This window comes from Syngnathoides biaculeatus, chromosome 18, assembly GCF_019802595.1.
Source record: "Syngnathoides biaculeatus isolate LvHL_M chromosome 18, ASM1980259v1, whole genome shotgun sequence".
Taxonomy (NCBI): Eukaryota; Metazoa; Chordata; class Actinopteri; order Syngnathiformes; family Syngnathidae; genus Syngnathoides; species Syngnathoides biaculeatus.
In genome coordinates this window covers 5,670,284-5,697,108 of record NC_084657.1, presented here as the reverse complement: position 1 = coordinate 5,697,108, position 26,825 = coordinate 5,670,284, and the positions used below count along the sequence as shown (strand labels likewise).

Sequence of the window (26,825 nt, the reverse complement as noted above, 5' to 3'; positions counted from 1 at the left end):
TGTGTCAAATAATTCAGGAGCTACATTTTAGATTCCTGGAATAACTGGTGTTTCTTACATATTTGGTCTGGAAATGTGGACACTGGTGCGCAAAGCACCTGCATCCTGGATCTATCACCCCAAAAAAAGGGGTGGAAAAACGGGGCTGAGTTTGCATGGATCTCGTGGCAGCCTCAGGAGCGTTTGGCTTTTTTCGCCACACGAGACGTGTGTGTTGTTCGTGCGAGGCCTGGAATGTGTGCGCGCGAGTGGACGAGTGGAAATTTCTCTCCCCTGTGTTAAATCGGCCACTGCTATGGCGGCAACAATATGAAGAGTTTTCCCTATTTGTGATGTGAGCTCACCCTAACCAAACCCGTTTGGATGTGTACAAATACCCATGGATCCTGCACATGCTTAAGTTTTACATACACATTTACATAACCTCAATGTTTTCCCATTACATATATTTTTGTCCATCTTGTAGTGGCATTGTAATTATGTACATAGTCTGTTTGACATACCTTGCATAATCACGGTTCTGTCAGTATCATACATAGCAATAGTTTTTCATATACAAGGAAAGATGCCCGAATTACAACTCTGACATATGTTGCGGCTGATGAAAGCCAAAATCGTGATCAGGCACTGTCATCAAGCCAAGGTCATTGATCAGATGGTCTCCAACTTCCTCCCACCCCCACCCCGTACTTCCTCCTGCCATGATTTACAACCTGGCCACACTTTGACCAAAAGTCCATTTGTACAAGGTCACTGACCTTCAGTTGAAAATAACAAAGAAAGTGGCAAAAGCTACAATGCAGCTTGTTTTTACAAAGTATTTCATCCATCCATCCATCCATCCATCCATCCAATTTTCTTGCCGTTTATCCTCACGAGAGTCACGGGGAGTGCTGGAGCCTATCCCAGCTGTCATCAGACAGGAGGCGGGGTACATCCTGAACTGGTCGCCAGCCAATCGCGGGGCACATAGAGATAAACAGCCGCACTCACAATCACACCTAGGAGCAATTTACAGTGTCCAATTAATGTTGCATGTTTTTGGGATGTGGGAGGAAACCGGAGCGCCCAGAGAAAACCCACGCAGGCACGGGGAGAACATGCAAACTCCACATAGGCGGGGCCGGGATTGAACCCGTGTCCTCAGAACTGTGAGACCAATGCTTTACCAGCTGAGCACTCGGGTATGGCAGTAATGGCTATTGTCAACAGGGCACTGTCACTACTTCTCAAAAGTACAAACAAGACAATTCATCTGTATTTGTGTAGAAGTTTAATTGGGTGGTTTTTCTATGAGAAGGACAAAAACAGTACAAGTAGTCAAGCACACATAACATAAGATTAGTAGTAGCTTTATAAAGCTTAACATTTGTTTGACGGTAAACGACTCTGTTGCCATTTGTAATTTTTTTCCTTTCACGTCTTCTTTGTCTTGTAACCTGCGCTGGTTTGTGCCAAATCTGTAGTTTCCCCTGAGTCATCTTTTAAGTTCTCCAGCTCCTCTATATCCCTGAACAGGATAGGCAGTATGAAAAAGAAAAGATGCGATTGTTGTGTACAAACTGCATGTGTACACATGACATTCTTATGTGCCCACGCCACGTATATTGCCGAAGGGTTTTGGTCGGCAGACAACAGTTGGGAAAGTGGATGGACTCTATTTCCTTGTCATGACCGCCACATCAAACACTTGTAAGTTGTCGTCGTTCTCTGCAGGCGAAAGGACACCGGCATCGGTATTGATTATGTCAGAAATAAAAGAAGGACCCCATCTTGTTATGGTTAGTCTACCTGTCAAGTGCATTTCGTCGCTCGTTATTCAAAGGGGGAAGAGGTACACTCAGTGGAAGGCCTGGCTCGTAGAACACACGACTGAGACTTGGCGTACTTATACTCTTGCACGCTATTGTCCACGAAGAGAGACATTATTTTGTGTTTGGCTGACCAACTATCCAACATTCATTGGCTTGACTTTGTTGGCTTGTGACTATGGCTGCTCTCTGTTCTTTTTTCTTCTACAGTGAAGAAAATAAGTATTTGAACACCCTGCTATATTGCAAGTTCTCCCACTTAGAAACCATGGAGGGGTCTGAAATTTTCATCATAAGTGCATGCCCACTGTGAGAGAGATAATCTAAAAAGAAAAATTCATAAATCACAATGTATGAATTTTTTTAGCGATTTTCTGTGTGATACAGCTGCAAATAAGTATAGTATAGTGATGGACAGGTGTTCACATACTTATTTGCAGCTGTATCACACAAAAAATAATTAAAAAAAATCATACATTGTGATTTATGGATTTTTCTTTTTAGATTGTCTCTCTCTCACAGTGGACATGCACCTACGATGAAAATTTCAGACCCCTCCATGATTTCTAACTGGGTGAACTTCCAATATAGGAGGGTGTTCAAATACTTATTTTCTTCACTGTACGTTGTCATGCACAGGACGAGGAGTTTGAACCCAAATCCAGGACTCTGAGGCAGAAGAAAGTCAGCAAAAATACACTGTTTAGTAAACCGACCGGGTTCGGTACACCAGTAGGCAGTCAACGAAGGAGACAGTACCCAAAAACCTCAAACAAAATGGCAAGGTCTAGAATCAGTTTCACATGACGACAAGGTACAAAGAAACTGGCGACGAGACAGAATGAGACACGAGGTTAAATACAAGCACGAGACAAGATGGAGGGGCAACACACACACACACACACACTGTCTCACAGTCTCCCTGTGCTTGTTTGGGTTTTCTCTGGGTACTCCCACTTCCTCCCGCATTCCAAAAACATGCATGTTCGGTTCGTTGAGGAGTGCATTTGCCAGAGGGGAAAGTGTCAACAGTGTTTGTCTTCATGTGCAAGTGTGATTGGATGGCGACCACTTGACCGGGATATATATACACACACACACACACACACACACATACACGTCTCTTCTCGCCCAAATTCAGATGACATAGCCCCAAGCTCACCTGTGACCCAAGTGAGCAAAAATGTTTGGTGGAGCAATAAAATCTTGATAATTGGCAGCTTGGATGCTTTCATCTAATTCATTCATTGGATTAATCTGTTTGAACAGCAGTTGTATTTTTGTCATCAATTGCAAATCTGTAGCTATTGTGCTTGGGCATAATAATTTAAGAGTTACAAAAAAGCTAGCTCAGAGTGATCCAAGCCATCGGCCTCCCTGGTAGCAGCAGCTGGCTTTCTAACCCCCCAGCGCCACTTCTTCCCCCCCCCCCCCCCGCTCTCCAATCTCACATAGTGTGCGGATGTTGACCTGTTAGGTCGCAGTCTAGGCTGGTCTTGCCGAAAGTGGACCTCATCCTCATTAGCAGATAGAGCTATTCTTGGAGTTCCCATGTGCTTCTCTATTTTGAGTGAATGACAGTAGTAGCCTGCGGTTTGTTTTGCTACCCCCCCCCCCCCCCCCCCAGGGCCCCGAGCACAGGTCAGAGTTCCATGGGAGTTTGAAAACGCCGACAAGTTCTGTTAAATAGTCGGTTTTGCTCCTTGTCTATTTAGAAAGTTTATTTTACCTTGAAGCTGCCCCGCGCCTTCTGCTCTCTCTCTTTTGGTTCGGAAAAGGCACTGACACACTCTCATGGCGAAGTAAACACGTTTTTCGGCGGGACTCGCACACACATTCATGAAGTACTTTTCTTCTTCTTTTGATGTGGCCTGCATTCTATGCCACTTGTGCCTGCAGGATTTTCATCAAGAATGTTTCATAATATTGTTTTTATTGCCTCTTTGGCTTTCCACTCATGCGCTAACATTAAATTTCCTTGATCAATCGCAGTTTTTAAGACTAGCCCCCCCCCCCCCCGCTTTTCGTTTGGAAATGCTTTTGATGATCACGTCAAGCACATTGAATTACCTTGTGTATGAAATGTGCCATACATATACTGTAAATTGGTTTATAAACCGTACTCATTTTAGATGGTTTGAATAACTCGGTGTGCTTTTCCACAAATATCTGAACTGGATTATTATAAAGATTATTTTTCAGGATTATTATCATAGTGTATGGGATTTATTTACAATTTTTAAAGCATTTTAACTGCAACTAGGGATTTTACAACATGCAAATGGATGTTTGTTTAAAGATTAATTATTGAAGGTAGAAAATCAACTGTTTTTAACAAATGAGCAAGCAGAAATGTGGTACTCGCTCCTGGTGAATAGACCTACTTTATTAAAAAGTAAAAAAAATAATTTGTGACAATGAAAATAACTGGCCTATTTAAAGCTATTTGGATTACAATCAGGCGGCACGGTGGATCACCTGCTAAAGCATTGGCCTCACAGTTCTGAGGTCCCGGGAGCAATCCCAGCCCTGTTCTCCCCGTTTCTGCATGGGTTTTCTCCGGGCACTCTGGTTTCCTCCCACATTCCAAAAACATGCAAGGTTAATTGGACACTCTAAATTTCTCCTAGGTGTGATTGTGAGTGTGGTTGTCTGTCTCTATGTGCCCTGCGATTGGCTGGCAACCAATTCAGGGTGTACCCTGCCTCCTGCCCGTTGACAGCTGGGATAGGCTCCGGCACTCCCCACGACCCTTGTGAGGATAAGTGGCAATGAAAATGGCTGGATTACTATCTAATGTACAGGATGTCCAAGCTGAATTACATAGCTAAAAATATTTATCCCGACTTTTCATCACTAATGACTCGGAGCAGGTTGTATTGATACCTTGATAGTGATCTAGTCTTTAAGGACTTGACCATGAAATCATCAACTGAATTCTTTTGACGATGTGGAGCTGAATATTGAGATTGATTAATAGCATCATACCGTCAGCGACTAAACTTTGTTGCCCATCTGACAACACATTACATTCACTGATATACAGGGAGACCTCCCCTTCGTGTTGTTTGAAAATCAATTCCCTCCTTGTCGCCACCTTCTGCAAAAAAGAGCTGAAAACAGCCCATAAGTGGCACCAGCTATGTAGCATTGCAGTAAAATAATGTTTGGAAAACAAAGCAGCAATTAGGGTTGTTTTTTCTGCAATGTCACAAAAGGACACTGTGCATGTTTCTACGAGTGTGCTTGGTGTTCACATGCTGTTTACCAACCTGCATCCCAAACAAACAGCCTTCTTTACCATCTTTAACACTCTCCTCCCATTTGCACGGTCGGCCTTGGGGGGGAGAATGGGAGCAGTTATTTAAAGCCCCTTGTAGGAATGCGAGCGCCCGGGACTGCCGCCATCGCGCGGGACCCTGTAGCTGTAGCGATTAGCCAGGGTAAACAGAATAACAGGGCTTTTGCCAGAGCTACCCCCACGGTCATGGACTGTGCTGCATTCAGAAATGTTCAAGCTGACACACTCACCATTGCTGACCGTTTTCCTATTGATTAGCATTTCTGCAGCGCATGATCAGCATTACCTATTTGATTCGCGCTCTGTACTTAAGTAGCAGAGTACAGTTAAAAGTATTGGTATCTGCTTTGAAATGATTAGGCTAAAAGTAAGATGTCGTCCGAAAAAGCTTCCCAACATTGCCTGTCTGTCAATTAATGACATCCCCCAAAGTCTGTCTGCCATAATTCCAACTACTGGTGTTTATCCCAACTATGCAAAAAACGTTTCTGAGCACATTTAAATCCGGATAATTACAGAGTAACAGCTACAGGTAACCAATATGTTAGAAACAGCTCTCAGTATGATGCAGTGCGATGGCAAACTACAGTAATTAGTGCATTTTTGTGCCTGCTAAGTGCTGCCGGTGACAGTGGTCCAATTCAAGAAAAAGAGTGAGTGTTTGGATAACGAAAGCTGAGGTCACCCAAGGTTTCTGGAAGCTGATGGATCTCTGAGAGGCCTGTGGTGGAAGTGGGGATGTGCACACAATTTAGCGTATTTAAAAGGTAGTGATTATGCCATTTATTGCCCATGTCTGGCTGAGCCATGCCAGTCGGACCTACTCCAAGAGGGAGGCGCATTAGATTCCCGCCTTTCAGCAGATTGTAAAATGGATAATCATGATGGACAGTGGCGCTTTGAGATACGTTTTGATTTTGGTTCACTGCCACGCTTATAACTCAAAACACTCAATGCTGTATCTGAAAAACCTTCTGCTCTTGGAAATAAATGAATGGAAATAGATTGAATGCATTACAGATGTCTCTGGTTTGAAGTTCTGCCCTGGTCTTTCTGTGTGGACTTTCAGATTCTCCCACTGTAGATTTCGGCCCAGAATTCCAAAAAAATGCATGTTGAGTTTATTGAACAAAATGTCAAAATGAATAGATTGATGAAGGAACTTATCCACTTAACAATATAGTTTAGTCTTTTTGTTTTTGCCATTCTGTTCTGTCCGCACTCAGTCATCGAAAAGTATGTCATTTGTGCAAGTGTGTGTGGAAAATTGTATCACTGGTTCCAGCAAAGCCATTCAGCGATAAAACAGACAAGAGTCAAGAGAGCAGCAGCAAGTGGCTGTAAACCGACTAAATACTGTAAAGGGATAAGATGATGACAGCTTTGTCCACGTAAAAGTGATAGTTTGACGCCTCTGGACAGATGATTCGAGCTTTATGAGAGGAAAGAGAGGAACAGTTGTGCTGCTTTCCAATAAAGACAGTTAGCCTAACCTAGCATTACGACTGCAAACGGGGAGAAATCCCCCCGTTAAGCTCTTTTAAAGCTCATTAGTGCTATATCTGTTCTGTTTCATTCATCCAGGCGTTATGTGCCTAACTATTTCCTGTGAAGGGACAGCCAGAGTCTGTTATGCACTTTGTGTGTGTGTGTTGTGTGCACAAAAATAGACAGCTGTTTTCTACTGTCACACTTTGACCATAACAGTTTAGACAACTGGTATCAGGGTCATGTTTTGCCGGGTTTGTATGTAACCACTAGACTACTCTGCTGTCATAACATTCAACCACTAAAACACATTGTTGAGTTCAGGAATGCAAGTAAAACATCTGACATCCTAATAAAGATCATGGATAATGTTGTGATTCCCTCCCAGGTTTGTTTTGGTAAAACAATTGGATTTTAGCATCAAAAATATAATTTTTGTTAAAGGGCAGCAGACTGTGGTACTTTTGCCTCACAGTCTAGAGGTTCTAGGTTCGATTATTAGCTCATACGCTACTGTGTGAGGTTTGCATGTTCCCCCTGTGGTTCTCGGTCCTCCCCCCTCTTTCCCAAAACATATGTGACATTCAAGGCACATTTTTTTTCAAAATGTATCTATGTGGCTCTGAGTTAGCAAGGCACAGCCTCTTCAGGATTTGCAATGGTCCAAAATTCCTCCTGAGATTTGTGCAAACCTGGGGATCAACTACAAGTAATATCCAACCAATGTACTTCCCTTGGCTTCTCCACCAAGTACTAAGCAATGTTTTGATAGGGGGTCAAATACTTATTTCCCTCAAGGAATTGAAAACGAGGTTTGAATATTTTGTTTTACAGTCCCCTCCACAAGTGTTGGAATGGCAAGGTCAATCCCTTTGTTTTTGTTGTAGACTGAAGACATGCAGGTTTTCATTACTCATTATTTCATTATTTTGGTAGTCATTTGTAGTGATCTACAACTGCACTGCCACATGTTGTGACAGATTTATGTCTAATAATTTGACTATGACTTATGACTTGATTATGTCAGGGCTGTAATCAAGGTAACCGCAGTATTGGAAACACTTCCAGTACAGTTCAAACTAATGCACGCAGTACACATAGATATTAGATTATTAGATATGAGGTTTAATGATTCTCTTTTGTATGACACATGCTGTATATGATTTTTCTAGATTTTACATGCAGCCCTACCAATCAAATTATGGTTAAACTCGCAAAATCAGTGGGGGATCAAATAATTATTCCCTCCACTGTATTATGAAATGATTAGCGTTGGCTTTACCGTGTGACGCTTTACTGTAAATGCTGCTGTGTGTTTTAGTCAGCATGTGTGCAGTGCGTCGGCGTTGCAGGCCAACAATACGAAAATGACACCAGTGGAAACATGCACCACTGACTCGGAGACAAAGTGCGCATGTGTGTGTGTGTGTGTGTGTGCTGGCAAGAACAAAAAGTGTGCAATGTGGCCCCCAGAAAGAGAAAGAGTGTCTATATTTAATCCACATGTGGGTTGGTTGGTTGGTTGGTTGGTTCAGAAAGGCCCGTGAATCACAGAGAAAGTGACTCAACTGGCGTCATGATTATTTTGCAGTCTGATTCCTTTGATTGTGGGCGTGGTTAATGGTTGTTTGTGGCACAGTCGGTGTCCCGAGGACACATCAGGTCTTTGCATGTGTGTTTGTGTCTGCATCGGCTTGCTGCAGTCTGCTGTATGGGCAACTTTTTTTTCAACTCTCTGTTTTTGTGGTGGGTGTAATTTGTTGTTTTTGTGTGGGAAGGGTGCGGCTGTGGCTGGAGCGACGCTGTGGGGGAGGGTGGAGTGTTGCGTTCTGATGATGCGTCATCTACAGACACCATTGAGTGGGTGGTCGCGTCACAGGGCACTCTCAGGGCAATGCTTTCTATCATTCTACCTTTCTTTCTTTCTGTTTTCTTCCTTCATTCCTCACTCACTTTTTAAATACTTCTGGACTCTTTTTCTCTCCCTATTGCTCTTCCTTTACTCTTACCCTGTCTCTATCCTGTTCCTCTTTCTACCTTTCCTCCCTTCCTTAATTTCTTTTTGAAGCCTTCATTTTTTTTGGGTGGTTCTTCCGTCCTTCTCTTTACTCCCACCCTTTTCCATCGTCCATTCTCTATTTGCGTTCTTCCTCTATCACTTTCTTTGTCTTCTTTTGCTCATCTCTTCACCTGCATTCACTGTCCTCATTTCCTTTAGTGTTCATCTCCTTTATTTTTCAGCATTTCCTCTCTTCTTCTTTATGCTTTCTTTTTTTATTCTATCCCCATTTCCTTCATTTCCACATTTTCTTCCTTTTTTGTCATTTTTTTTCCTTTCGTCATCACTCCCTTTCTTCCAGCAACGAAGCCTCCCAATCAATTTGCATTCTTTTTTTTTTTTCTTCAATATATCAAATTTTCATATTCATTTCCATGGACATGTTTGCTTTCTGTTTTCTGTCTGTGGAATGTGACTGTGTTTTTTTTAATAGAAGATACAGGTCATCACAAGCTCTAGATATCACATTATTTTCTTTCTTACAGCTCCCCTTATTGTGTTCCCTCACTCCACCACATGCTCTGTCAGCCATTTTTCCAGTCACGTGATTTCTCCACCACCCTTTACCATATCCTGCTGTGAAATGATTTTTTTTTTCTGATATAACATTCAAAAAGAGTTTACCCCTTCTATATGTCCTAAAACACATGAGGAAAAAAAACTCCTCTGTGAGGTCAGTGAATATTCTACATGTCTATATGTCCGCTCTGCCAGAGCATGACACAACTTAATGGCTTAACTAAAACCACATGTACAACAACAACTTGGACATATGAAGGTGGAGAAGGGTGAGTTGCAACTGCAATTTTCTAATCTCTTCCCATTGTCAAGGTGGCGGGGAAACTGAAATAATTGCTGTATCGTCCCTATCACGCCATCCAGACAGCCCTCGTCATGCCTCCTCCAGTTTGTACAATCGCACCATCACGTAGCTCAAAGGAATATTTGATTTTTAATTACACACCGTCTCAGGAATGTGTTGGATCCATAAAGACAAAAGGCGTGGTGCATGCACAGGACGCCTGTCTCCCAGACTAAAAGAAGTCAACTGATGAGTTAATGAGCACGGGAGGATCATAAATTCTGTGCTGATGAAGGGGAAGTCCTCTGTAGATGTGAGCGACTTTGGTAATTTGTTGTGAGCAGGTCATGTGTAGGCAGCTAACGCCCTTTGTTTCATTGGCAGGCAAATCCATTTCACAAAAAAACAAAACAAAACACCAAAGTCACCAGAAAGCGTTGGATCATTTATCAGCACTAACTAAAGAGAGGAGTCACTTGATAACATGTAAATCATGAAGGATTATAAATCCAAAATGCTTCAGTCCTGCAGCCTCAAAGAACAACAAAACAAAAATCTAATTTGCAGTGTAATATAGACAAGATGTGTAACTTGGAAACTTCTTTGCTTATTAAAGTTGATGACAGTAAACTGGGTTTTATTGATTTACAGGACTGAAACCACAAGTGGTTGCTACTGTAGAAATGTGGACTGAACAGCTTTGGTGGAAAGGAGTACAATGGCAAATAGTTACTCCTGCAGGCATCCATTGAATTTTATTCCTGATAATCAGAACAAATCTAATATTAATCCCAATATTCTACTAACCAAAATAAAGTGCCTATAAATAGTCTGCGCACCCCAGTCCAAACACCACGTTATTGTGATGTGAAAATTTGACATTAAAACCATTTTGAAAGCTTTTACAGCTTTGATGTGTCCTGTAACCTGTCGAACTCGAGTTTTTATATCATACTTTGAATTCTTAAATATTTTGAATGTGCGAGTGTATACACCCTCATATAACAGGATTATTATCGTATATATAAAAATTAAGTTATGAGGGGATTGAATTGATTACCTCCAAATACATTCCAGTTATATGCTTTTCCTCACTTTTTTTGTTGTTGCTTTGGATCATAAACCTAAAGGTTTTGTACTCACACTGACTCACTTCCAGCTGTAAAAAATAAAATCAAATCCCAAATGGCAATGGCACCACCGCCCCGCTTTACTGTGTGTATGCTGCTCTTTTGGTGGTAAGCAGAGCTGCATTTTTGCCAAAACATACATTTTGAAATTATGGGCAGAAAGTTCCATAATTCATTGGACTCATAAACATTTTATCTATTTGGGAGATTTTGTTATGGTTCACCCCCCACCCTCCAAATAGAGTTGTATGGGTTACAGGTTACATTGATAGTGGGGGAAAAATGAAATGATAAATCTTGGTCTCATAGTTCTACCCCCCAAAAAGCTAGCCTTTGATCAAAGGTGTTCATTCTTATATCCTAGTATAAGCTCTTAGTAGAGTTCCGAGGAGTTCTACCCGTATAACAAACCTATACACAAAATGACAGAAGCTGTCATTATTTAAGAAAATCATTTACAGCTTCCAAACAATTGCTTTTTGGGATTTTTCTTTTGTTCTGGGACACCACTCTGGCTTCTCTCCTGATGGTCCGGAAAATAGTTGCATTTCCCAGACTTGAGTCATACAACCCTGAACTGCTCGATAACCTCTCCACCCCCCTTTGAGTTTCATTAATGTGGCGCTGATCCAGACTGTGCTACCACAGAACGCTCCCTCTAGTTTGGTCTTTTTTTTATCAGTCAGACTGGGCCTCCGGCTCCACTTTTCCCAAGTCCAGTCTCTGTGAGTTTGTGTGGGATCGTGTGACATTGTGTAACATTTGGGGGAAAAGAGAGGCTCTTTGGCTTGGACGTCTGCGTCTGTTGTCTGTTATCGTAATCTTCCTCCCCCCACGTCTTTCCGAATTCTCAACTCAGATAAAATGTGGAGCTGCAACCCGATTGTGGCGCTCTTATGTCAGAGGATGTCTGGTAAAGATGACTCCTGAGTGCATGTGTTGCTCACCAACTTCCTGCCATTCGCCAGCTCATTCATGCTGCGTGTCACTGCCTGCGTGGAGGTTACGCATTGTCACCTTGCGTTAGCAAGGCTGCTTGTCGAACTTCTAGTGCTGTTGCATTTTTATATGAAAACATGTGACTGCCTACATAACTGGAACATTGCAGTATTCTCCCTTGGCCTCTTATTTGCTTGTTTTAAACAACACACTCCCTTCCAATGACAATGTTGTAAACCTTTGGGATTGATTATGAAACTTCACAATTGAAAATAATGGACCTTTCCGACCTGTCAATCACTCGTACAATAATAGCCAGTCAGATAGCCGCATTGTCTTAACCCCTGGCTTGACACGCCCCTCTCGCCGTATTGTCCCACAAGCAATGCTGGTTGTCAGTAGCGTGCGCTTGGAAAAGTTAATGTTACGAAGAAAATGGTCCTCAGATGCGCTTGGGGAACGTGCAATTCTGATGAAAGATATCCTGCTAGGTTATAAGGGGCCCGGTTGATTCATTTTCTAAAGCCTAAAACACAGTTGACGAAGTGTCTACGATGGATTAAGGCTTGCGGAAGAGCGCACGTACAACTCAGTGTGAAAAATATCAACAAACACAAGGCTGTATGTCCGAAGGTAAGTGAGGGAGAAGTATCTTCGCTGAGTTTGATTTCATTATTATCAGTGCTTTATACATTGCAGGAGAACAACTGTCACTTTGTTTCTGTATCACTGACCTGCTGAGTGAAGTGTGTCATGTTTTTTGCCAAAGAGTCGGGTTAGGGATGAGAAAATGCGCGATGTCATGCAAGAGAAATGCCTGTTTTCCCATTTGTATCACATCGGACTTTTAAGACAGAGCACTTGGTTCGATTAAGAGCTAAGTCAAACTTTTTGATCTGGTGACCACGGTACTGACTGAGCTAATCACCATTGTTTAAATGCACTTGTAGAAAATCAAACCTATGTCACTCATAAAGACAATGATATTACTCGTGATCTTTCCAAGTAAAAAGTACTCACCCTGCTTTACACGCGCAGTACGATTCCACTATTTCATCCCGTTGGATTTCAATATGAAGTTTGTGAGATCATTTTGCTGTAATTCCGACATTGCGTCCTGCTCCGTCCAAAATCTTAATTCCATGTACATATCCTTGCGTGAAATAGTTGAGACCTCTCTGTAGAACTCTCTTGAACAAGTCTGACGCATTTGGCAAAAAACATCCCGCAATATTATCTGGATTACGCGAATCAACATCAAACCTGTTCTGTTCAGTCACCATTTTGGAAGCTTGTGGGACATGTCAAATGTAGCTAAGGGAGCAGAGCTTAAGATCGCCAGTCGGAAAGGTCCATTATATCAAGTGAACCCCTGATCATGCCACATTTCCTTGTGTGTGCATGTGAGTTTGAATGGACACAAACACGTTGAAATTATATTAGGATGATGTTTAATGTGAACTTACAAATAAATGTTTGTATTGTTTTTGTGTGACAAATACACAATATGGCAGGGGATGCCAAATTAACAGTGGTGGTATTTTCTATCTTGATTTCTTCATTCATTTTGTGATATCATAGAATGCCAATTTAAGATAGTTTCTAATATTGTCCAACATTACTGTAAAAAAATGCATTGAAACCTTTTGTCGCTAATGAAAACTAGTCATTTATTCAGTTGCATAAAAAGGTGTAAATTTCATGACTCGATCCTTGCTCTGCATTAAGCGTAATTTTGGAGTAATATTTCGTTTCCTCACAATGAAAATGACCACCGTGCCAGCTCACCGTTTCATTGAGAGCCTTTCAGATTTGCTGCCTTTTGTCTTTCTCGTTGTGAGGATGTCCCTGCTGCGTTTAAAGTGATCCAGGCCCGTAATTACGCCACAGTCCAGACTCATTGGCAGTGTGCCCCTAATTGTTTCCATGTGGATGCTTTCCTCTTTGTCTTTTTATTGTTTAAATGCAATCTGTTACTAGTAAAAAGAAAACACTGTAGTTAGTACACATGTAGTGGTGAGGAGATATCCCTGTTTCTGTTCCTGCAGAGGCCCCCAAACAACAGGATAAAGGTATTGAGATTGTAGATTGGGATAGGTTCCCGCATTAAGCCTGTTAAACACATCAATTACCTCACCTAGTTTCCCTGCCAAAAGTCTGCTTCTGATTGGCTGGAGTGGCCTGCTAGAAAATCACTAGCTTTTTTTTTTTTTTTTTTTTTAAGACATTCATGAACTTTTTGGTACTCATAGATCATTTTACACTTGGAACTATGCGAGTCCCAGGATGCACATGTCTGGAAGCAATGAGTCCAAGCCCTGGAACAATTAGTCCCCGCAACTTATCATCATGGAATACCGATACAGTGATTCTACGGTACACTACAGTTAATCTTGCTTCCAGCTATATTGTGTTGTTTTCCATTTTACTCTGTCAGGTTAATCCAATTGTGACATTCGTTAAACAGCAAACAAGGAGGAGAGAAGAACACCAAATTCTGTTGCTCAAAGCTTTGAGGAGAACGAAGAAGAACTGCAATGTACAATTCTCGACCACGCTCTAAAGCAGTCTTCCGCGAACCCTCTCTTTTTATTAGATTTCGGAGATCCCTACCAACACTTACAATCTAAAAGGGTGGGGGGAGCGCAAACTTGTTTGTGTGGTTATGTGTGTGCATATAGGTAGAAAATTACAATATGCATGTGTAAAAAAAAAAAAAAAAAAAAAAACATTCAGCAAACAGTTGCAACAGGTCTTCTGCAATCTTGTCTCAAACAGTCCGACAGCCGTTGCCTCATAGGATGGAAACCATCTTCTGTCGCCCTTTAAACCTTCTTAACAAAAGAGAAGTACCAGTAACTCAAAACAACAAATACCTGTATGTATATTAATCCTTTACTTGTCAGTGTATCAGATCTTCGTTGCGAGCCCAAGCAAGTCTTCATTGCGCCATCTTAAATCCTATGATATTCATGTGCTGAGCAAAGCAAATACTTCGTTGCGAGGCAAAGCAAACTCTTCATTGCCTCAAATGTATGGTAAATCATTCATAATTCTCACACACTCTCTCTCAATATATATGATTTGCTTTTTAACTTGAATTTTTAGGGTGACATATTTTCCCAAATCTGTCACAACAAAAGATAGTATTATTGTTTTTTATGCCACTGATTTTGGTAATATTGGAGCACAATATCCATCCATCTATTTTCTTCGCTGCTTATCCTCATGAGGGTTGCAGGGAGTGCTGGAGCCTATCCCAGCTGTCAAAGGGCAGGAGGCGGGGTACAACCTGAACTGGTTGCCAGCCAATCGCAGGGCAAATAGAGACAAATAGTCGCACTCACAATCAGACCTATGAGCAATTTCGAGTGTCCAATTAATGTTGGTGGAAACTGGAGTGCCTGGAGAAAACCCACGCAGGCATGGGGAGAACATGCAAACTCCACACAGGTGATTCCGGGATTGATTCCGGGACCTCGGAACTGTGAGGCCAACACTTTATCAGCTGAGGCACCGTGCCGTCTTAACAGGTCATTAAGTTTCCAGTTGTTGAAGAAAAAATATAGGAACATTTATGAAAGCACAGCCCGTGGATCAAAGAAACTTGTTTTGCTTCCACATTTGTACTGGCCATAATTGTTTCCCATCGTAATCGAGCCTTTGGTGCGGCACGTAATATGTCACATCCGCGCATGTAGGTCATGTGACTCGCCAAAATGGCGGAACCCCTGAAAATTCACAATTGTCGATAAAATTCTTCTCAAAACACCATTAAATGAGGGAGGATTGACACGCCATTTTCCAGATACAGTACATATTACGTGACCTATTGGATACATTGTTAATCCAAACCACCGGAATATCCCTTTAAACTCTGCTTTATAAACACGTTCAATGGCTGCATCTCTCACAATAGTGAGTACACTATACATTACGATATATAATGTTAGCTTACATGCATACACTGTTTGGACAGAGTGTACCATAATTGCAATCTGATGGGATCGAGAATTTGGGTGGGATGGTTGGGTTTAAAATGAATTGAGTCACTTAGAGGTTTTAAGATGTGTTGTCTTTGATGCAACTTTGTACAAGTTCGACATACCACCTCGTTGGTGTTAGCGGGTTGGCCCCCTTCATCTGTTTTGAATCCAAAATGTTCATCATGGTGACGTTAGGCATTGGAACTAATTCCATCATGTCACAACCTTCTGTAACTGACGGTTGGCTATTGGAAAATGGAGCTTAGAGGACGCTTACCTTGTCTGTGCCTGCATTTGAAAAGTACACACAGAGGCCTGCATACAGCCAATCGGAAGGATGGTTCTGTCCCGTCCTTCATTATCTTTGATAGGTTACGAGACGAGATGGTTTTTATGTGTCTTCTTTCAAGCCACATTTCTTTCTCAAATGGCTGGGTCTACAGGTTGCTCACTCTCACTCTTTTTTTAGGGCGCAAAATGGGACTAAAATAGTCACGCTCTAGAGCTCAGTCTTGTCAAAAAAAAAAAAAAAAGACACTTCGATTTCCAGCTCCACGCTAGAATATTTTAATCCACCGCATTGCAATTTATGATCTGATGAAATTACACTTTACATTGTTGATCTACTGTATGAAACAATGTCTTGTTATTGTGTGTTTCCACAGTTGTGTGTCCCCTCACGTGCATGAATGGAGGCGTGTGCAGCTCCAGGAAGAACTGCCTATGCCCGCCGGGCTTCACGGGCCGACTGTGTCAGTTTCCTCTGCGGCTCACTCAGCGAGTTCAGGCGGCGCGAGGCAACAAGCAGCCCGTTTATCCCATGTCCTTAAAGCCCAACACCAAGAAGCTAGTGGAGCAAGCGGGCATGGGGCGCACCCATTTGACTCAGTCACACTCTTTCTCCATACCGTTCGCACAGCCAGGCCACCACTCCTCTGAAGGTACCAGTATTCTTATGTCGGTACAACATTTTGAGCAAAACAAATTCATTTGTTAGTAGAGGTGGCAAAAATACTTGAGCTCTGTACTTACAAGAATTAGAAGAACAGTGTGTAGTAAAGGGTTAATAAGAGTAGAAGTAGCCCACTGATTCAACTATTGTCCTCAAGTAAAAGTGCAAAGACGTCATTGGACCCCTCACTGCCCTGCATAAACAACATTGCTGGGTTTGCGTTCTCTGGATTTTGCCCTTGGGGTGAACCGACTTTTGTCAAGTTTGAAATATTTTATGTTCAAAGAAAATGCTTGAGAATTTAAAACCACCCACACGGAAGGGACCACCACATTCCGGTTTGTTAGCGTCAGGCTCAGGTGTAGTAACCCTTCTTTCTCGGTGGATTTGACAAAGGCCCGGTCAGGATACCCATAGGGGTTATTGGGGCCTTTGAGGACAGAGCTGAGAAATTGGGAGACAGGCAGAGCAACACGCATCAGCTAACTATCTGTGGGTATCATAACTGGGCCGTTACTGTCGTTAAAACTAGCTCTGACAGTATCACTTATCTAAAATGACCACAAAAATATAATCCATACAACAGATGTACCGAATGGAGTGGCCAGTGAGGGATGATCGGGAGTCTATTAATGCCCTCGCTCTGTTTTCAGTGCAGATAAACGTGCGTGTTCACCACACACCAGACACGTCTGTGGTCATTCAGCCTCGTGACCAAGCCGTGAGCAAACCTCCCCAGAAGACGGGGCCGCGGCCCCTGCCCACCCGACACAAGCCCAAGGGCCGTTGCTTTCAGGAGACCACGCCCAAACAAGCCGTGAGTTAAGTCAGATGACTGCAGAGCTGGAAACCGTGGCCTTGGTCCACCTCAGGAGGTAATGTTTCTCGTGGTTTGTTTCCTTCCTGTAGTGCAACAGCACCCCACTACCTGTTCTGACAAACCAGGAGGACTGCTGTGGCAGCGTGGGGAATTCATGGGGACAAAACAAATGTTACCAGTGCCCCAAACTGCTAAGTAAGCTCCTCAAAACATCACCTCTTTGTTGCCTTTCATTCTTCTTTGGGTTCCTACAAGGTTTTTTAAAAGGCTTCAAGCATGTGAAGCAGAACCCAGAGTGTGGATTACAAGCAATTAAGCCCCCCCAAGACAATGAAACATTTTTTTTGGGGTGCATAGACACATGACCAAACACAAATGCCCTCAATCCCTCGGAACCATGTTGACAGCTTAACAGAGTAGCCAAAAGCCAAGTGTTCCACTGGATGTGTGTAGGAAGCTCAATAGGATTGCTGTGTGTATAAACACATGATTTAAATGTGAATTCATCATTTCTAATGAAAGTGTGGTAGGCGTATTCACTATAAGGGCAAAAAAGCGGAAATATTCAATCTATCTCCTAAAGTAATCTTTAGTCTCGCTTGTATCTGCCTCTTCTGTGAAAACAAATGATTGTTTCTACGGCCCCAAAATGACGGGCATCCCCAGCGAGATGCACCTTACAAACTTTGAAATATGCATTTGATACCTCTCAACAGCCACGTTAGGGAGGAGAAAGCAGATTCAATTATCGGAATCACACACGCAGACAGTGAGACAGAGGAGGAGAATGTGGAAAATGAGGTTTTGATACATCCCCATGTTCCTACGGGCCTGCCCAGTGCAGGACTGTCATCACATCGCCCAAGGTTTCATTTCAAGAAAATCTCGGCTTTGCATTCTTTCCACTCAACTATTATTCCAGGTCTCGGCACTGAGTCACACAATACAGCCTTTGACAAAACCCAATACTGTACGTCTGGTTGGAATTTAGACTACAGCCCGGAGTCCTGTATGCTTTGTTCCCGTCGATAATCTTTTTTTCCCCTCCTTTTGTTTATATACTCTTATTCACAGCATAAGCTTTGATCTTGCTCCCCCGCCCAAGTTTATACTGAAAATATTACAGTTCAGTCCACCCGCAGCTCTCTAAAACTGCTACTTAGCTTTCTACTGCCTTTTGTTGCATGCAAACTCAGCTGGGTTAGAAATCCTTGCCAAACGAGACTAATGCATTGTTCAACTTTTCAGCCACATTTAAAGATGTGTTCATTGTATTTTGAGACTGCATTTACTTAGCGGAAGGGCTCATAAAAACTATCATTAGAGAAGCGGAAGAGAAACAAAGTAGTTTGTTTAGCTGTAAAATGTGGCCAGAAATCTTTCACTGGCTTCGACAACTGCAATTTCTCGGTCGCCGTAACAACACGGTGCCAAAAATACATCCCGGTGGTAAAATGACTTTTTTTTCTGTCGTTTTATACGTTCTTTACCATTTAAAGTAAAACTAGGAACATGTTATTGGGGTAATTTGATTATTTTGGGAAATTGACTTAATTGCTTCCTTGGTGCAAAGCATGATGCTTTTATACTCTCTTTTATGCATTGACTAAAGTGAGAGGTGTTAATGAGTGCGTTAAAGGTTTTATTCTTGAAAGGTCTCTTGATTCTATGTTTATCCATGTCCTCAGATGCATCTGTCAAGCAGACAATTGTAGAAGATTATGGATCGGCCTGCCCCCAAGGCTATAAAAGACTCAACAGCTCGCATTGTCAAGGTAACACCGGCTCGAACTTGCTGCTTTTTACGCACGAGTCATTGCAGGCTCATTTAGCTCCTTTTCATCTTTTCATTATTTCTGTCGGGAGGAACGTCGATGGTTAAATGCCCTTGATGTAATATAATTCAGAAAAATACTTTGGAGGTTTTACTGTTGTTACGCGCAATACTTTAGCAAAGGTCGAGAATCAAAAGATCGACTTCTACCTTGCTCTTTACGTTTTTGTGCCTTGTTTGTCAAGAGAAGTTAAAGACTACAGCATCACCATACATGTTGCTATTTGTTTTTAAACATTTTACAGTGCTTTTTACAGTTCCATGACAGCTAGGAATTGAAATAAATTAGCTACATGATGATGCAACACACTTTCACTTTTCACTGTTGTTATTCAACAGAGTTTCGTTTTTTTGACTGATTGTCAACTTTCTTAAATAATCTTACATCAGATTTTGTGCTCCCCGCTTATTGTGACTGACGGCAGAATTTGCAATGCCGGGAATTTGTCTCGCTGAAGTACCTCAGCCAGGTCAACTCGTGCAGCCGCTCTTCCTGAAAACAGAATTTTGTGCCTTTTTTATATTTTTGCCAAGTCTATTTCCTCACAAACAGAGTCAGAATCATCAGAATTGTATTTCCTGACACGCTCGCTTTACCGGCGACAAAGTGAGCTCTGTTCGCTCACCTCAGCATTGTTTATGTACATTAGCCTGGCCTCTTCTTCTTTGGTGTTGGCATTCTTTCTTTTTTCTTTTCTTTTTTAATGACTGTTGACAAAAGAGCTCATTTGTGCATTATCACCAACATCGGGGCTGAAGTTGGGGAGTAGAAGTTTGCCAGCAACAACTGTTTAATAATAATATATTGTTAAAATACAGATACGCAGTAGGGGAAAAAATTTACAGTCAGTCTCGAGGTGTTTTTTTTTTTTAATTAACAAATTGAAGTTTGTTCTGGTTCTAGTATGATTATAGTATCCACTGTACTGTACTTACAGCAACAGTACTTTTGATATTCTCTTCTCTCCCGCCTTTAAAAAGAGATCAGATTCTGCTGTGTACTGTACCCAACTAACATTTCCATGTTTTTGCCCGGCTCCGAAGATATCAACGAGTGCTCCATGCAGGGTATCTGTCAGAACGGGGATTGTTTGAACACTCCGGGGAGCTTCAAATGTTCCTGCAAGGCCGGTTTTGTCCTGGAAATGAACCAGTGTGTTGGTGAGTTGATTTACTGCGAAAACATTTCAACATGAGTCCTTCTGTCCTCATCCAGACAAAGTTGTTCCGTTTTCCGTCAGAGTCTCCAGCCGAGTTGGCCCAGTGCTTCCTGATGGTGTCCAACGTCAGGGGCTGTGAGCATGCCCTGCCCACCCAACATACCAAGGACATGTGCTGCTGCACGGTGGGAAAAGCCTGGGGGCGCAATTGTGAACGCTGTCCGCAGGTGGGCACAGGTGAGGATACTAGTGAAGCAAAGACTCAATGCTCATGGCTCAAAATTCAACACTAATATTTTTTGAAGCTTCATTTCAAGATTGGTATCACAATACACGATCCGTTTTTACTTGTTAGGACACTTTTTTTTTTTTTAAACAAAAATTGACCGTTTATTACATTTCTCCATATTGGGATTTATCTGAATAAAACCTCTCAATGCAATGTTTCATCTGCATGCTAATAAACATACATTTATCATATTTCATTTCAATGAAGTAATAGATTTCTCTTCAAATTTGCAGTTGCCTTCAGTAAGATCTGCCCCGCTGGCAAAGGCTATCTTTTAGAATATTTCAGAGAAACTTTGCCATTCCCCCTCCTGCCCTACTCTCGTAAGCCAGACATGGAAGGTAAATAAAGTCTCTTCTTACCGACATTGGCACTTGCAAGCACAATCCCCATTATATTATTTTCTATTTTTTTTTTTTTTTTTGTCATCCAGAGACAACAACTGCCGTGCAGCAGGCTCCAACCAGCTCCCACATTCCTCGTGTTCCTGGTAAGCACATTTCCATTTTCACATGGAGAGTATATGCACACTTTTCAGAATGATGATTTTCCCTACACCTGAGAGAAAATAAAAATGAAATTCATTTGTGTGGCATGATAGTGAGTTTATCCTTGAATATTGCACTGACAAAATGATTTTAAAAAAAATCAACTTTTTACAATAGAAAAACTGAAATCTAACCAAGATTAAATATTCCAAATAAACAAATATGCTTCTTCCTAATCTGCAAGTACATATTTTACTTACCTCGTTAGTTTTTGTGAGAGAATTTCACTTGTATCATAATTTGTTGAGATTTTATAAGGAGGTTTATCTTAAATCTTAAATCTTTTTTTAAAAAAGCTATATTTATTTATTTTAAGAAATCTTGGCAAGGCAAAGTTTCCTTTTATATTTGCAGATAATTTGCTTAAATAAAGCAACATTCCTCATTGCATTAGGTTTTTTTTTTTTTTTGAGCCCAGATTATGCAGTGGAATTTTTTTTCCCTTGGCTCAAGTTTTCCAAAATGTCAGCTTGCAACATAGTTTGCAAATGCTTGTGGGAGACAAAATGTGTTTTAAAAATCACCCTCATGCCCCATGTGCTTATTTTTCTCTCATTTTTTATAAATCTGTTCGACCCACAGTTGTCAAACCCACTCCTCCGACCATCATCAGAATGACCCCTGGCAATGACCCCTTTGAAACACAAACTAAAGTCTCACGTGAGTCTCCTGCTAATTTCAAATTCATCATTCAGTGTCCTCCATCTTAAAGGTAGACAGACAAGAACGGGATGAACGTTTGGCCAATATCTCAAAAATGTGGAGCTAACTACTAATACATTTCTTTTATGTTAGCATGCACATGAGTTGTTTTTTAGGACCAAGCTAAATCTTCATGCTTTTCCATCATTTTATATTTGCATTCCACTCAGCAAGTCTTTAGGTACTGTTGACGCTCTCTGTGTTTAACATGAGAATCAACTCAACTGGAACTTTTGCTTAAACCTTTATGATGCAGCCTCTACAAAACAGTTTTTCAAACCTCAAAATGTTAAAAAGTACACATACAGTATATCTGATAATATAAATAGACATCATTTTACTTAGTATTAACACAAATATAAATCACAACCTGTTTATCTTATCATGTTTTCTTTTCTCTCTTTTTTTCCCCTCTGCTAATCGACAACCCGGAACTGGGGCTGCTCTAATGGAATGTAGCTAGTGATTTCTTCAGTCTTTTCTGCTTTCTATGCTTTATTTGTCCCACTTGTGCTTCTTTATGGACAATTTGAAAACGCTGCAAAGATAGGCTTGACAAATCTGTAATACTAGTGTGAAAACTTAAAAGGGATTAAAGATTTGAATGTGTATACACTCACCTGTCACTTTATTTGGGTCCACTCAGGCTTGGTTTAATGATTGTAGAAACTGTAGCCGTAGTACGCTGGGTGAGAACATGAAGGTTTGAAATAGTGTGCAAGTGTCAGAAGATTTGAAAGGTTGTTTTAGAATATGATGCTTAAGGAAAGAGAAAACGCGTATCCTTCCTTGGATTTTTAATAATTTACAATGCTAATAAAGTAATGATATGTTCTTCCCCATCATTTTCCCTTCCCTGGTTGAAAATAGTGCAGCACATGTAATTCTTTTGCTCAAAAGGAGCTCTGCAGTCATGGCGGCTCAATAAATATCCTTTAGCACGTCTTGTGGCAAATCTGCTCATGAATCAAATTATCCTCCTAGAGTACTAGCAAAAAGTGTTCGCTGATAAGGTGCCCAGTGAGTGTATATGCAGGAATCTATAGTAGCAGATACTGGCCCACGAGTGTGTTGTGTGTTCCCTCCCTGAAGGAGAGACAGATGAATGTAGGCTAAGCAGGAACATTTGTGGCCACGGAGAATGTGAGAACAGCCCGAACGGCCACATCTGTCACTGTCACCCTGGCTACCGTCTCAGCCCGCAGAGGAACATCTGTGAGGGTAAGAGGCGATAGTGGTGAAAGGAGGTGTGCACCTGGACCTTTTTTGGGAAAGTAACGTGATGTCTGAGGAAACGTGCATGTGTATCCCTTCGCTTCAAGCTGATTGTGTCCTCCTGTTGCCTTTTGCTGCATTTTCCCCATCATTTTTATAGTTTTAGTTAATGAACGGGTGCTGCTTTCAATATTTCATGAGGAATACAGTACACTGCATAATGTATCGCGATCCAATGCGAGAGCAGTCTCAAATAATTCTCCCTTTATAGAAAACAAAAAAGATCGTGATGGTTTATTTTGATTAACACCATTACACCAAGCGGTATTCAATATGTGTGTGTGTGTGTGTGTGTGTGTGTGTGTAATCCATATGCAAGCAGCTTTCTTCAATAAAAACAACATTTTCCTTTTATTCTAGTTTTTTTTCCATTTTAATCTATATTTTATTTCCAATTTATGTCCTGCGACACGGTGGATCAGCTGGTAAAGCATTGGCCTCACAGTTTTGAGGACCCAGGTTCAATCCCTGCCCTCCCTGTGTGGAGTTTACATGTTTTCCCCGTGGCTGTGTGGGTTTTCTCCAGGCACTCCGGTCTCCTCCCACATCCCCAAAACATGCAATATTAATAGGACACTCTAAAGTGTGATTGTGAGTGCGACTGTTTGTCTCTATGTGCCTTGCAATTGGCTGGTGACCAGTTCAGGGTGTAACCTGCCTCCTGCCCATTGACAGCTGGGATAGGCTCCAGCACTCCCTGCGACCCTCATGAGGATAAGCAGCGAGGAAAATTGATGGATGGATAGTGTGCTCCAATATTACCAAAATCAGTGGCATAAAAAACAATAATACTATCATTTGTTGTGATAGGTTTGGGAAAATATGTCACCCTAAAAATTAAAGTTAAAAAGCTAATCATATATATTGAGAGAGAGTGTGTGAGAATTATGTTAGGTTGGTGCCTTGCCTAAAAGCGCCTCAACAGTAGTCATTATGTAGCCAAGCAACTCTCCAACAAGTAGTTGTAATTTGTAATTGCAATAGTTGCAATTTGCTATTGTCTAAAGTTGGAGTCAAACCATAATCATCTGATTCTACAGCCCTCAGAATTGAGCTACTACTGTCCCAGTCGTGTTCCTGGGATGTTCTCATTCAATTGGGATGAGAAGCTACAAATAAAAATACATATACGACACAGCGTTATCAAAATGAGTTGTGTGTATGCAAGTTCCGATGGTGCAACTCAACGTTAGTGAGTCGGCTAAAGCAGATTGCAATGTAGAATGGCAACTCTGTGCTATCTTCAGATCCTGGCTAATCTTGTCAGGTCGTTTTGTAATTTGTTGCAGTTGTAAAGGATCACTCTTACATTATATTCCTGTGTCAATCGTGACCTTGTTTACGGCAATTCTAGTTTGTTAGTATTTGCGCCTTAATTTGCACATCACAACTGTTCATTTTTGACAAAGTGCTAAGCAGGAATTATTCTCAACATCTTGTGTTAGATCCTTGTACGTGTACACTCGAAGTTTAAAAGTAAAATGGCGGCCATTGCTCCTTCTTATTCAGATGATAATGAATGTGAGTCGGAGCCTTGCGGTCAGGGCAGAGGCTTTTGCATCAACACAGAGGGCAGCTACAAGTGCCACTGTCACCAAGGCTACAAACACATGGTGCACCACGGAAGACTTAAGTGTGTCGGTAAGTCAGGCTGATTTATGACCATACATTGTTTTGTTTTTTTTTTGTCAGATTATGAAATTTCTTCTTTCTATTGCAGATGTGAACGAGTGCTCCAAGCGGGACATCTGCGGCGCTGGAGGCCAGTGTGTTAACTTGCCCGGTTCTTATAAATGTGAATGTCACAGCGGCTTTAAGAGCAGGTCACACCGTCATCCCGTATGTGAAGGTAAAAAGAAATTCATTTTGTGTGTGTGTGTGTGTGTGTGTGTGTGTCAAGGCATGTTTTTTTTTTTTTTTTAAATCTGGATTTCTTTCAGATATAAACGAGTGTTTGAGTCCAGACACTTGTCCGAATGAGCAATGTGAGAACACACCTGGCTCCTTTGAGTGTGTTCCCTGCTTGCCAGGTCACGAGGCCCGTTCTGGCATCTGCTACGGTGAGTACAAAATGCGCGGGTCTGCATCGAGAGAGATCAGGTCTTTAATCAGATTTTCGCTTTCACCAGATATAAACGAGTGTCAGAAGCCTGGCCTCTGTCCTAATGGCCGATGCGAAAACCTTTCTGGAACTTACCGGTGCCTATGCAATGAGGGCTTCCTCCCATCTGTGGACAGCAAGGGCTGCAGGGGTGAGTAAACTCATGAGTGGGCGCATTTATCGACTCACCAGAGCACACGCTAGGGATTGAATAACTTGTGATTTGTTTTATTTTTTTAATTGAAAGTGTAGTCACAGTCAATTATTCAATCAAGTCATAAAAATTTCTCAACACAGTACAGCAATGCTCAGTCTTTTTTTTTTTAACCACGCATATGTTTCACATTCCATATTGTGGATTAGAATTATATTTATAATATATATAACACAAACATCATGTGCATTGTGGGCAGGATCTATTTCTGTTTCACTTTTATTTCATTTGAGGCTTGATTTGATTTCCTCAACTTTTTTCCCCCCTCTCTCCCTCCTCATGCACTGCAGCATTGAGATTACATTTAAAAGATACATCTTGAAAACATTTGCTTATGAAGGAAATCTTCATGTCTTTCAGTGGCTACAGAGTGAAAATACAGAGTGAAGGATGTAATGACTAAGCTCTTTTATCAATAAAGCCAAAATTCAGAACTTTGAAAATTAAATAAGAACAAATCCAAATGGTTTATAATGTAGATATAAATTGGTTTTCTGAAAAATATTTTCCTGTGTTTAACGGATGAATCTGGTTTTACTTTTTGAATGCTGATATAACAACAACAATATCTTGGATTTACATAGATTTACATGCATACATAACTTTTCTACAACATTCAAATGTGTATAACAGATTCAAATTATAAACGCACCATTAAAGTAATCTAAATGGTGTCTTCACATGGTCTTTACAAGATAATTCCTCAACCCTCGTGAGTCACTCTTAATGCAGTTGTTTAACGGCGATGTCGAGGTGGAAGAAGAATGGCAAATGACTTTGGCGCTGACACCCTGTTTCTCTTGCACCGTGCAGACATCGATGAGTGTGAAGATGTCATGCTGTGCGCGTACGGCCGCTGCATCAATACTGAAGGCTCCTTCCAGTGTCAGTGCTACCCAGGGTACAAGCGCACGCAGGAAGGCAGCCACTGCGAAGGCATGAATTATTCGCTTCCTCTTTTTTTTACGTTGACATGGAATTGTTTATAGCCTACATAAAAGTCCATCATTGACTTTGCTCGGCTCGCTTTCTACAGACATGATTTAAACCCAGTCGTTGTCCCTCCAGATATCAATGAGTGCGAGAGGCCATCAAACTGTCAAAGGGGCACCTGTATCAACAGTATGGGCTCGTACACATGCGAGTGCCAGAAGGGTTACACGCTGGTGGGAGGCCGGCGATGCCAAGGTCAGTCTGCTCAAACCTCAAAGGAACCCTTGTGACGCTGCCGGATTTATTGCTCATCACTGGAGATCAATGCAAGTTTTGAATTTAAGTGGAGGGTTTGTGTGTGTGTGTGTGTGTGTGTGTGTGTGTGTGTGTGTGTGTGTGTGTGTGTGTGTCCAGTGGTCCGTGGTTTATTTATTGCAGGGGTTAGGTTCCAGACCCTCCCTACAACAGGTGAAATCCATGA

The 26,825-nt window shown here is 41.6% G+C and overlaps 1 protein-coding gene across 4 annotated transcripts in view; it reads left to right on the top strand.

The window, feature by feature from the left end:
- The window catches only part of ltbp3 (latent transforming growth factor beta binding protein 3), a 49,897-nt gene that overhangs the window by 11,006 nt on the left and 12,066 nt on the right, over positions 1-26,825 (top strand). For 3 of the 4 annotated variants that reach the window (XM_061803112.1, XM_061803114.1, XM_061803111.1), the window contains 16 exons: positions 16,182-16,457; positions 17,122-17,285; positions 17,378-17,483; positions 18,977-19,063; positions 20,167-20,283; positions 20,364-20,519; positions 20,805-20,912; positions 21,005-21,061; positions 21,702-21,779; positions 22,914-23,042; positions 24,606-24,737; positions 24,817-24,945; positions 25,037-25,156; positions 25,226-25,348; positions 26,225-26,347; positions 26,480-26,599. In XM_061803112.1, coding sequence (XP_061659096.1) covers positions 16,182-16,457; positions 17,122-17,285; positions 17,378-17,483; positions 18,977-19,063; positions 20,167-20,283; positions 20,364-20,519; positions 20,805-20,912; positions 21,005-21,061; positions 21,702-21,779; positions 22,914-23,042; positions 24,606-24,737; positions 24,817-24,945; positions 25,037-25,156; positions 25,226-25,348; positions 26,225-26,347; positions 26,480-26,599 — 2,025 coding nt within the window. The remainder of the gene's footprint in view (positions 1-16,181; positions 16,458-17,121; positions 17,286-17,377; positions 17,484-18,976; positions 19,064-20,166; positions 20,284-20,363; positions 20,520-20,804; positions 20,913-21,004; positions 21,062-21,701; positions 21,780-22,913; positions 23,043-24,605; positions 24,738-24,816; positions 24,946-25,036; positions 25,157-25,225; positions 25,349-26,224; positions 26,348-26,479; positions 26,600-26,825) is intronic. The other variant, XM_061803113.1, reaches the window with a different exon arrangement.